Here is a 12965-nt window from a genome sequence, read left to right as displayed (position 1 = left end):
AAAATATCACACTTATAAAAAGTATGTGCTTAAAAATTCTATTGAGCTTCAGATGCATATTATACTGTTTTATTCTCTATTTTACATTGAATTAATTTGGAAGATTAGATGTGACCTAGCATAGAAAAATAATTGCAGCAAATGACTGTGTGAAGGAGGTGAGAATCTACACTTATCCTGGCTATTCTGAGAGTCACCGTGAAGTAGAATTTATGGAGGGTTTCGAGTGAGGAGTGAGTGGGACTGGATGAGTGGGAGGTGGCAGGTTGTTGACACTGATGGAGTAGTGTGGACTGAAACTCCGTAGGAAGCATCACTTACCCTGCATCTGAGCTGTTGCCACAAAGCAGAGCATCATTTTGCCCTTCTAAAAAATAAAAGTGACCTATTTGAAGAGAAAGGAATAGAAAGAATCATTAAAAGCCTGTAAAACACTTCAGTCACCCCATTTAGGTGGCAAAGCTCACAAATGTTTTCAAACATAATGAGATGGATAAACTAATAAATACATATGGCTAAAGAGATTTTTCAAAATGTTGAACAAATAATATATAACATTTTTGATTATACAAATGGTTAGCAAATCTATGTTAAAAATGTTCAGAACGAATTACTATGATAACATTCTTACATCAGCATTCATTGCAAATATAAGCTCAAATTGCGTGGGATACATCAAGAAAGAGCTGCCAGTCTATTGCTGGGTACAAAAAGTAAGAAAGAAGAAAGCCTTGTTGTGTCTAGGTGTTTTCATGCAAATAAAATTTTACTTTACATATACTTTTTTTCCCTGGGCTCCAAATAGATTCAGACATTTTTTTCCTGCCAATTTTAACTTCATTTCCTGTGAGAAGTGGGCTTAGGTATTTATTCCCTCTTATGATGCTGTAAATAAGTGTTTTGCTTGAAATTTTGCTTGATTTCTGCCTTTCAAATGAAGAAAATAAACTTGTTTCTTTGGAGAGATATGTTGTCTAAGTTTATCTAGCTTTTATTTTTAAGCTATGGAGAACTATTTAGTTTTTATTTTTAAGGTATTGCATATAACTTCAGTAAGTTGCAAAGATGATCTCAGAAAACATGCACACACATGCAAACATATGTATTTTTGTATTAACATACAAACATGCACACACATAAGAAAAATGACAGAGGGGCTAGGCTCAATGTTAAGAAATCATGCTGAACTATATGACATGAGATTATTCTGATGTTCATACCTTAAATATAATCAAACTAAACTGGTAACTACAATACAACGATGACACTAAAGGTACTAATTAGAGTATGAATAAGTGAATGGCTAAATCAGGATTACTTAACCTTTTGAGGAGCGCACAAATTATTATTTCATCTTGGTAAGTGGTTTCTCTATTTTCAGATACAGCATGTGTGCTCAATATATATGTTGCATCAACCAAATAGGGCCAAATTATTTCCCTTCAGTCTTCTTAACACATTTCAGTGGAATACACTGAATAGTTCAAACTACTGATTTATTTATTAAAATGACTGAAAATGCCTGATTAATGCCTACCAAATAAACATTTTTTAATATGGCATAATACAAAATTACTTTCAACATGAGTATAAGACAATACATTTTCAAATGAGAACTTTTACTATATCAATGGACAGATAAGAAAAAAAGGAATAAGGTATCATTTGATATCTCTATTATATGTATTAAATCATCTTAAATTAGTCTAAGTCACTTGGTTCACATCTAAATTGAGATAATTTCTATGATATATAATATTCAATATTTAGAGAACTAAACAACTTAATGGTTTATAGAGTATATCTTACTTTTATCCTCAATATATTCATCCCAGTTAAACATGCTCACTGTCCTATTGAAAGTGGTACCATTCCCATCCAATGAGTTGTTAAAGAAGGAAGTAATATTTATTTCAAAGGAAGAGTTATCTGGAGGCCATTGCAAACATTTATTTCGTAGGTTGCCCATGAACAACTGTAATCCTATTAGCGCAAACACGCTTAGACAGAACACAGTCAAGATCATGACATCAGAAAGCTTCTTCACTGACTGGATCAGGGCCCCCACAATGGTCTTCAGGCCTACAAATAAAATCAGAAGGAGGAATTTAAATATACTACTCAACAGCTATTTTACTGGCAAAAATATCATGAGCTTGTCCTGGAAAATAAAAGTGTCATGCAGAACGCCAACAATATTAGTTCAATGTTTGTGATTGAATAACATTTTCATGAAAAGCCTGCTAGCTGGTGAAAATGAATGAAAGCAGAACTTGTACGTTCATTAGAAAACTGTGAATGGAAATGAACCAAATGTGTATTTCCAAACACTCCTTAGAGCAAAAGAATGATTTTGTTATTCATGCTTAAACATCAACCTTGTGTAAATATTTTGCTTTTATTTGCAGATGTCTTACTTCCTAACCCCTTACTGGTTTTAGAAAAGTCTATATGAATAGAGTAGTAAGAAATCTTGAAGTCGATGAATTATGAGGTTATATATTTGTGAATTCGGCAAGCTTGAGTATGGGTTAAAAAAAGGAAGACATCTGAAGTCTGAGCCCCATGCAGCACTCATGCTATCCCTTGCTCTTTCATTTATCTGCAGCTTAAAAGATTGCCAGTTTTAGGCCTAAATTGTCAAATTTGCATCAATCTGAATGTCTCATAGTTTAGCTTCTATGCGGAAAGCTTGATGTTATAGGATGCAAACCATGTAGCCTGTTACTGCAAATGCCTCATGCAACACTTGTTAAACTCAAAGGCTGATTTAGAATAGTTTTAAAGAAAGCAATGAGTAAAAAGCAAAGAATCAAATCCATCCAAAAAATGATGTACCAATTCTTGCTTTTTTTACATATTTATTTGCAATATGCAACTAGCAACAAGGCTTCTGCACAAAAGCTGTGATTGTAGCACCACTGTAGCTAAAGTCAGCCTCGGTGTTTAACCTAGCTCTCACCTGGAATGACTGAAATTGTTTTCAATGCTCGGAGAACTCTGAATGTTCTCAACGCTGAGACATTGCCCAGGTCCACAAACTCTGTCACATATCTGTAATAGGGGGTTCACACACAAACACAATGACAGAACACAAGAAACAGTTGGAGATATAAGGGGCCTACCACCTTATACCATTTTCTTCTTACCTGGAATTACAGAAATAGTTTTCAAAGCTCTCAAGACTCTGAAAGTTCGAAGAGCTGAAACATTGCCTAGGTTTACAAATTCTGTTACATACCTGTAGAATTAAATCAGAGTTATTCAGAATTTAGGGAAATCTACGTCTGCCTTGGTCTTTCATCAAGACCTTTTAATTTCATGAGTGTTGCCATCAGATTTCCCAATTAAGAGGAAAATGGCATTGTCATCAATCATAATCTCTGTTATTTGGGAAACTTTATTACTTTACAGTGCTAACTGAAACCAAAGCCATGTAATTTACTATGATAGTTCCTAATTTCTCCAAACTGAATAATTTGATTGGAAGAAAAATATGATTACTAAGAAAAATGCTTGGTCTGTCAAGGCAAGCCACCAAGGAAAATATAGTATAGGCTCCCACCAGTGATTTACTCTTCCAGGATAGAAAATGTATTAAGATACTTACGCAAAAGTAATGACTGTGAAATCCAACCAATTCCATGGATCCCGTAAAAATGTGAAATCTTCTAAACAAAAGCCCCTTGCAAGTATTTTAATAAGTGATTCAAAAGTATAAATTCCTGTAAAGGTATACCTGAGAGAAAATAGCCAAGTTCACATTAAAAATCTAGTGGTTAATTTACATGTACATATCTTAAAGATGACATAAACAGCAAACAAAAATTAGACACTTCCATGTTGGTCTCCCTATGATATAGAGTTTAGGTGGAGCTTAAGTCAAAAAAGAAGCATTAAATTCCAAAAGACATTCTCATTGACTAAATAAATAAATATTGCGTTTTCCACATTAATTAATTTAAAGGATCCAAATAATGTGGCTCTATGTGAAGACATAATCTGAAATACACTGCCCTTCAGTCTGATTGGAGCAAATAGGTATTAATCCAAAAATGAGTGAAGCATTTGTATTTTATAAAATGTGCACCATTAAAAGTCATCAAACATATCCTAGTAACACGTAGAACTGTGATAGTCATTTAAAAAGGAACATAAAAACTATGTATACTTTTTATCCATAGATTTTAGTAAATCACTGGTGATCTTCAAAAGAGCATTAAGACTCACAAAGAAGATAAAGGGCTGCAGATAACGGCAGTCAAACTAGTGCAGTAATTTGTGCAACTGAGTGAGCCCACTACAAGCTTTGTCCTAGAAGGCATTTCATGATACACATGAACTTGAATCGGGGTCTGGTAAACAGTAGCTAGCATGATTTGTTTAAGAAATTGAGGAGGTCTCAAGGTGTTAAAAGCACATTACGAAACATAAAGGGAGGTCAATATTGAAAAATATTTATACTTACTCCACATTCTTTGTCCAGTCTGGAGGGTTACTCATGGTCATAAATACACAGTTGGTAAGAATAGTGCACATAATGAGCATATTGAATAAAGTAGAAGAATACCGTCAAGGAAGACAAAGTTCAATGGAAAAATCTTACTTTCATGCACTACCATGCCTTCACCACCATGAAGTTTAAAACTTTAGTGCTTATTATTATTTTGTTGTTTATTATTCTATCATTGACCTTTTTTTTGCCATTTCTGTAACTCAACAACCTCATATTTACATTTGTCTTCAGGCCAAGCCATCAACTATTTTGAGGCTATTTAGGTACCTTTAGTAATTAAAAAGATTAAATGCAAAGAAATTAGTTCATCGGTGAATAATTTATCAATTTAAATTTTATTAATGACAGACTCAACTGAACAATAAAACTGCAAGTTCATCATGTATGTAAACCCTGGCAAAAATTCAACAAGAGAATTCAAGTAATTAATTAAGTGTATTATAACATCATTCTAAAAGTCACCCTGGTGGAATATCTTATAAGGTCCTTTCTAAACAGAGTGTATGATATACTACAACTGCTCATAAAATTCTGAACTATGAGAGAAGATGGCAGGTATTAGCACTGTCATTTCTGGGGTTTGTAACTAAGGCAAAAATACTTATTAAGTTCCCCAAATCTCAATTGACTTGGTTATAAAAGTAAGAAAAAGTAATCATTTAACAGGATTGCTATGAAGATCAAATTTGTTAAAATATGTAAGTCTCCTGCAACTTAATGGCCATAGTGCATAATAGATGTTCAATAAATTGCTTCCTGAATCATAGAGAATACAGTTTATTATAAATATTGGGTTGGTTTCACCCTATCCCACTTTGTCTTTGCAGGTATAGTCAATGCCCTTCCCTTTCCTTGACATTAAAAAACAGGAAAAGACAAAAACTAAAACAACTATTTAAGAAAATATTCAGTACTCAGATAACAGTAATGACTTTCATATTTAATAAAAAGCACAATAAAGATTTAGTTGCAATTATGTAAAGCGGCACTCTTTATCAGTGTGAATCTGGACACAATTATAAAAATCCCAGAGAGGAAATACATGCTCTTCATATCTTTTCTCACTCCTAATGTTTTTACTATAAATCATACATTACTTATACATAACAAAATATCAACACTATTATAACTGGACAATGTTGTGTTGATCTAGAAAGGAAGTTCATTTACACTGAGTACTGGTTTTGGTCAAAACAATAATAGTAGTTATTATTTTTTAATTTTAGTAGCTGTGCTGGAAGGCCCATGCTTAATTCTCAGTTTTTCCATCCATATGAAAACACTCATAAGTAAATGATCTGCATCAGCCACGTGAGGGCACTATAATCTAGAGAAAACACACACACACACACACACACACACACACACACACACACACACACACACACAAAATACCATTTCAAAGAAGAAACACTTAATTTTTCTTTATTGCTAAAACAAACAAAAAACTAAATTAAATAAAGAATGACTTGCTATTGGTATATAAAACTAGACGGTCCCCTGTGCCTGTTGGTCTGCTGAGCCTTGTTGGGAAAATAACACCCCGTGGCAGATTGGCACCATTCTAAATTAATGATCACAAACCTCAGTGGTCCTCAACACAGTCCTGTATTTTCCCACTTGGCTCCATCTCCTACTCTCTGCAAAGAAAGTTTCAAATATTCTGCACTTTCCTTCAACTTCCAACCTTCATCTTTATTTCCACTCCATTTCAAGCAGAAAACTTATTTTCTACTTTACAGAGAACAGACAGTATCATAATGCCCCTCCTCCACTTCCCACCCCCAAATCAACAAACTTCTCCACATTGAGACCAATCCTTTCCTCCTTCCTGTTATAGTGGGGAAGTTTCCAATCCCTCCACCTGTATTCTGGACACCTTCCCCCTTCCAGAAGACTTGAGCAATCTCTTATCTCTCTCTTTTCTTACCCTTAATGGCCCCCACCTTACTGGCTTTTTCCTATCAACACAAACTTGCTTATGTCTCCCTTGTCCTGGCATGGGGGAATGGATATTTCTCTCCTATGACTCCCAACCCTCCTTAACTATTTACAGCCCTATCTCCCTTTTCCATATCATGGCCAAACTTTTGAAAGAGCTCCTTATCTTTCCTTTTCTTATATATCTATCACATATTCAGCCTACCAGCTTTTCTTTCTAAAGATGACAACATCTTCACGTTTTGTCACTAAAAACAAAAGGATAATTTGAGTTTATATTTGATGTGCTTTCTGAACAGCATTCAACAAGAATGGTTCCTCCCCTTTGCAGTAAGTTATCTTGCCTCTGCTTTCAGGAGGTTCCAATTCCCTGGCTTCTTCGTGCCTCAGAGCACCAGTTTCTCTGTATTCTTTGAAATGTGGCATTTTTCTTTTTGAAAAGAAAGACGTAAGGTATGTAAGCCATCTACCTCTCTTCTACTCTCCTCATCCTAGTGTAGCCCATAGACAAACTTTGCTCAACAAGCATAACCATTATGTACCCACCAGTCTCAGGTACTTCTCTCCAAGCGAAACTTCTCTTCTGAATTCCACATACTTGATTGTCCATATGGCATCTGTACTTACATATCTTATCAACACTTCAAATTTTGAATTCTAAAACTGAACTTTTGAAAAGTATCTTTTCATCTACCCCTCCGCTCCTGCTAATTGCTTACTCCTTTGACACCTCTGTCTTACAAAGTGTGCATAGTATACCCAGAGACCTATGAGAAATCTTAGATTGCTGTCTCTCCTTAAACGTTCACATCTAATTAACTATCAAATATTGTCAATTCTGCCTGCTATCTCTGGATTCAGTTACTCTTTTCCATGCCCATATCACTGCATGGTCCAAGTGTCTGTCAAGACTAGCATCAAGTCTAATAGTCCATCTAGATTATTGCAGTCTCCTCTAAACTGATCTTTCCAAATTCATGTTAGTCTCCATTTAATCCATTCTGCATACTGTGCTAAAATGACAATTGTAAATGTAATATGAATCATTTTGGTAGCTTTCTATTACTCTTAAGAAGACGATCAAATGTCTTAACATAGAGTCAAGACACTAGGAGGTCTGATCCCTGTCTACTTCTCCAGTTTCATTTTCTTTTCTGTTCATTGAATTATCCCCATTTGGATAATACTGTAATTATTTTAGGTTGTCAAATGTTATGAATGTTTTATATGCTGTTTCTGACATTAGGGTCTTGGAAATGTCACCTCTCTTTTTCTTCAGTACTCAGATTGGCCTACTACCAGTTATATACCCCTGCAGCACTTATATTATTCCTGTAATGACAAGTTTTAATGATGATCTTCTCAACTACTCTCTGAGCTTCATGAGGACAGGAATCATGTCTATATTACTCACCATTATAGCCTTGCTATTTCATATAGTGTCAGTTGACTATTGAATGAAATTAATTTTGCAATTCATTTGTTATTAAATGGAGTTTTAAAAAATAATTTTTGATAAGTTATTAAAAAATACAACTTAAAGTTTGTCTTCAAGTATATTATTGGCCAGGTGCCATGGCTTGAGCCTATAATCTCAGCATTTCAGGAGACCAAGGTGGGCAGATCATTTGAGGTCAGGAGTTTTGAGACCAGCCTGAGTAAAATGGTGAAACTCCCATCTCTACTAAAAATACAAAAATTAGCCAGGCATGGTAACTCATGCCTGTAGTCCCAGCTAATCAGGAGGCTGAGGCAGGGGAATCACTTGAACCCAGGAGGCAGAGGTAGCAGTGAGCCGAGATCATGCCATTGCACTCCAGCCTGGGTGACAGAGTGAGACTCTGTCTAAAATATATAGACATATTGTTTACACAAGTTTCTACATTTTTTGAGGGTAAAATATAGGATAAATATAAGGTGGAAATTAACAGCCTAATGCGATTATGCTGCATAATGGACTTGGCAATGGTTTTATGACACTTAAAAACTTACTCTTTATAGTGGTAAAACTTAGTTATATATAATAAGGTAAAATATATATTTCAATATTAATTAACAAGAGAAATAATTATTTTCTAATTAGTTACTGATAATAAGTCAAAAACAGGCATTTTCCTTATTTCATGGCTATCTTTTCTTTTTTTTTTTTTGAGACGGAGTCTCGCTCTGTCGCCCAGGTTGGAGCGCAGTGGCGTCATCTCGGCTCAATGCAAGCTCTGCCTCCTGGGCCCACGTCATGGCTATCATTTTAATAAAAGTATACACTTAAGTTAAAAATTCTGACACACAAAAAGAACAATTTTGCTTTTAGTAGAAAAAAGTAAATAACTAGGGTCAAGTTTTTATGCTTGCAGTTTGATAGGTATCTCTAAATAGAAAGGTTTAAAATTCATTAAGTTTCTAAATTATTGTCAATTTACTTCATCAGTCACGTAGTTTACAAATTCCTGGATTCTGGTGAGTGACTGAAATAGTTTCAGATGATCTTAAAAATACTCAAATACAAAAGTATTTAATGTAGGTATGAATTTTGCATTGGTGATGCCATACATCAAAAAAGCATAGAAACTCCACATCAAGGCAGATTTTAAAAGGCTCAAACAAGTAGCAAAATGCATACATCCTATATTATTTTTTAAATATATAATCCAAGTCATAAAGTAGAGTACATTTTTCAAAAGAACACTGTATCCTGGAACAATGTTGCTTTAAGAACTTTGCAATGTGAAATAAAATAGAGGCAGATAAACCTTATATAATATCAGGGGACAAAGATATTTTTTAATCTATTAATTCCTTTATGCCAGGTATAAATAAAAGTGAGTAAACCTAATGATTGATATTAACCTGAGAGTTGGCAAATGTAAAATATTTCCTATGTGTATATGATGAAGAAACACTTCTTCAAGTTTTTACTGAAAATTGTTTAAGTAGCCCTTGATACGGAGCCCTGGATCATCACAACACTGGCACGCCCACCCCGTCTCCATAGAGGGAGGATGAAGCACCGTGAGATTTAGAGCAATGAACCATGGATCAGATACATCCCTTACCAGCTGTGTGGGCTTCAGTGACTTGTTTAATTCTTTGAGGCTCAGTTTGCTTATATAAATGTGGACAATACTTTTCTTACAGTATACAGTCATTATCCACTAAGATAATAATTATTAGTTTATTACCATTAATAATTCATTTATTGAGTATAAAATTACAGGGCATTTCTTTGTTATTCTATAGGAAGGAAAAGACATTATGCTCTGTTCAGAGACTTTGTAATAATGTATAATATCCAGAGACGTTGCAGAGGAGTTTTTAACCTATATATAAACTACAAGTAGAAGATAGCCTGATGTTAGAGATTTTCTAATGTAAAAATGTATAATTTGAAGTAGAATAGAATAGGTCTCTTTCTACATACCATTGCATATTTCTGAGCCAGCAGAAAAATTAAGTAAACGTAACATATAGTGTTAAATATTGGATTGTTTAATTTTAATATGAACAAAGTCCTATTTGCCAGTAGATAACTAAATGATAACATATGAGCACTGAAAACAAAAGAAAGAGAAACTGTTGTGTCATCTGCTTTCATATAAACCTGTATATTTCTTTTCATGGAAAACCATGATATTTTATGTCTCGGTATGGACACCATGTAAAGAATTAGTAAGTTGGAGCATCTAAGGAGCACCTTTGAAATTCATAAAACAAGAACACTGGCAATGTCCCAAATATATTAAATCCGAGAGTTTAAAAATCATTTTTTTTCTGTTGGATGCAAAATGCTAAGAGCCGAGAATCAAAAAGCCCGGTCTGAAGTTTTAGCTCTGCCACTGACAGAAAATGTAGCCTTAGAAAAAACTAAATATCTCTGGGTTTCAGTGAACTCATCTACAAAATGAGACAGGACTGACCACATTGTTTGGGTCACTTGCAGGTCCAAACTCTGGTGCTATATAAAGATTTTGTTTGCAAACTCAGAGTAGTGATTTGTATAAAGTTCTTTGTGCAATTCCTTATGCAATACGAGAGTTTCCTTTTTGCTAATCTTACAGCAGTTGCTGCTAGAATTTTAGCTATTAGTGTCATAGATACCCTGTATTGAGTACCTACTAAGCACTAGGATGGGATCTGGTGCTAGATACTTGTCACAGATTTTATCATTATTAATGTCTAAACTGTGATTATAATTTTACAGATAGAGAAGCTGAGATTAGAAAGAATTGGAGTAACTTGGACCAAGGTCATATAGCTGAAAAGTATATATATTTTAGAGATAGGGTTTGAATCTACGTTTTCTGATACCGAATCTTTGTTTTCCATTTTCCTACCATTTTCAAATGATAGGTAGGTCAGCATTACTAGTGTGATCTGGAGTGAGGGTCTCAGCTCTTTGGCAGCCTAGTCCCATGTCATGACTTTAAATACCAGCCATACACTGAGAGCTCCCAAAGTTGAACACCTCCAGCTCAACGCTTTTCTGAACTCCAGATTTGCATAGCCACCTAACTCCTCCACTCCTCCAATGATGTCTAACAGGTGTCTCAAACATCACATGTTCAAAACCAAGCTCTTGATATTACCCACCAAACTGGTTCACTCAAGTTGCCCCAAGCTCAGTCATTACAACTCCATTTTTCTTTCTTGAACAGACTAAATGCTTGGAATCATCCTTAGTCCCTCCCTTCCCCCTAGACCCCACAACCAATTGCTCAGAAAATCCTGTCAGCTCTTCTGCAAAATACCTCAAAATTTGATGACATTTTACCACCGTCATTGTTTCCACCATAGTCCAAGCCACCATGCTCTCTTGCCTTCATAATGACAGTCGGTCCCAGTCTCCTTGCTTCACTCTTTCCCCTTATGCAGTCTATTCTCCATGAAGCAGCCAGAGGATCTTTTAAATATGTGAGTCAGGTCATGATACCCTGCTACTGAAAACTCTCCTGGAGTCTCATTCAGAGTAAATGTGGTGTCTTCACAACGACCCACTGCATCTCACCTACAACTTTAGCCCCTGACCTTCACTCCCACTGATGTCATCTCCTCGCTTCCTGCCTTTCCCACTCTGCTCCAGCCACTCAGGTCTGCTTGCTGATTCTTAAACATACTAGTTGCACCCCCGCCTTCAGACTTTACCTTCATATTTGCTGGTCTCCTTGAACTGACTTTAACCCTAGATTCCCATGTCTCACTCTCCTTTGCTTCCTTCGGATCTCTGCTCAACTGGTACCTTTTCAGAAAGGATTTTGCTGGCCATACAATCCAAAACTACACTTGTCACTCCTCCCTTTTACACTCATTTATTTTTCTTAGTAACACTTATCACTAGCTTCCATTTGATGTATTTGTTTATTGTCTTTTTCCAAACACGCACACACACTCACATAAGAGTAGGAACTTCATTTCGTTCAGTGTTGCATCCCAATGCTTACAAGAATATCTACCACATGGTAGATACTCAGTAAGTACTTGCAAATGAACAAATGAGTAACAAATGCAAGATAAATTAGAGGAGTGTGCATATATTAACTTAAAATAATAAAAGCTGACAGGAAACACATTTAAAACCTTGGCAGGGAACTTTAGGAGCATAGATCATTTTTAACTTGTTTGTTATCTAGAAAATAAATCATGTTTTATTTAAATATCAAATAAGACACTAGGCACATGAGAAGAATTTTCAGTTTTCAAAATGCACCCTTGTTAAAATATCATAAGCATAATTTCTGATTCAGCCAAAATAAATTTTTCACAAAGCTAATTTGATACACAGTAGCTCCTAATAGATAACAGTTATTTGAGAAACAAGTCAAGCTTTTTGTTGCAAATGGAGGTATTAGTCCAAGTTTAAAAACAAACTTCTTTAACATGAATGACTTTTTGTCGGTTTATAAACTAGTGGTAATAAATACACAATGACCTCACAACTGTGGCCAAACAACCATGACCATCTCTCCAAGCATTTTTAACTTACAGTAAAGGACACTGTACTTGAAGTCAGAAAATCAGGATTTGAGTCTAGGGTTTGCAACATGAGGAATAAAGGACAAAATTATTGTGAAAATGAGTTACTAACTACAGCATCTATATACCTCTAAGTTTACTAGGCTATTTGATCAATTGCATCACCAAAACATGGAAGGATTCATGTATCTTAGACTATCAGCCTCATTGCCTTTTGTTATATCTCTGCTCCAAGGTGAGACATCGAAATATAACGCTTTAAGTCAGGAAATTAGAGACTTTTTAAAATCCAATTTTCTACACTGGAAGAAATTTGTGACTCTAAGCCATCTGTAAACTTCTCAGAGTCAACAGCTCAGCTTGGCATACCTTAATAGATTTGCCTGGCTGGCTTCACATTTCAACCTGCATCACCTCACGCCTCCCAGTGACTTCAGCCTTTGGAGGGTGAGTTCCTGGGAAGCAAATACAAGCCCACAGATTCAAGTTGTATCTGGATATCTAGAGAGGTCCTGGCGAAAACTGTGTCCCTAGTACTCAG

General features: G+C 35.2%; 1 protein-coding gene across 4 annotated transcripts in view; it reads right to left on the bottom strand.

Annotated features, from left to right (window-relative positions):
• SCN2A (sodium voltage-gated channel alpha subunit 2) overlaps nucleotides 1–12965 on the bottom strand; it is a 163902-nt gene that overhangs the window by 89442 nt on the left and 61495 nt on the right. For 3 of the 4 annotated variants that reach the window (XM_065525593.2, XM_065525596.2, XM_065525594.2), the window contains exons 4-8: nucleotides 4469–4559; nucleotides 3611–3739; nucleotides 2963–3054; nucleotides 1810–2082; nucleotides 322–385 (exon numbers count right to left, since the gene is read on the bottom strand). In XM_065525593.2, the coding sequence (XP_065381665.1) occupies nucleotides 322–385; nucleotides 1810–2082; nucleotides 2963–3054; nucleotides 3611–3739; nucleotides 4469–4559 (649 nt within the window). Of the gene's footprint in view, nucleotides 1–321; nucleotides 386–1809; nucleotides 2083–2962; nucleotides 3055–3149; nucleotides 3242–3610; nucleotides 3740–4468; nucleotides 4560–12965 lie in introns of all 4 variants that reach the window. The other variant, XM_065525595.2, reaches the window with a different exon arrangement.

The sequence above is a fragment of the Macaca fascicularis genome, chromosome 12 (assembly GCF_037993035.2).
Source record: "Macaca fascicularis isolate 582-1 chromosome 12, T2T-MFA8v1.1".
In the NCBI taxonomy this organism is placed as follows: Eukaryota; Metazoa; Chordata; class Mammalia; order Primates; family Cercopithecidae; genus Macaca; species Macaca fascicularis.
Note: the sequence above shows the minus strand (reverse complement) of the source record. Positions and strands in the feature narration are given on the sequence as shown.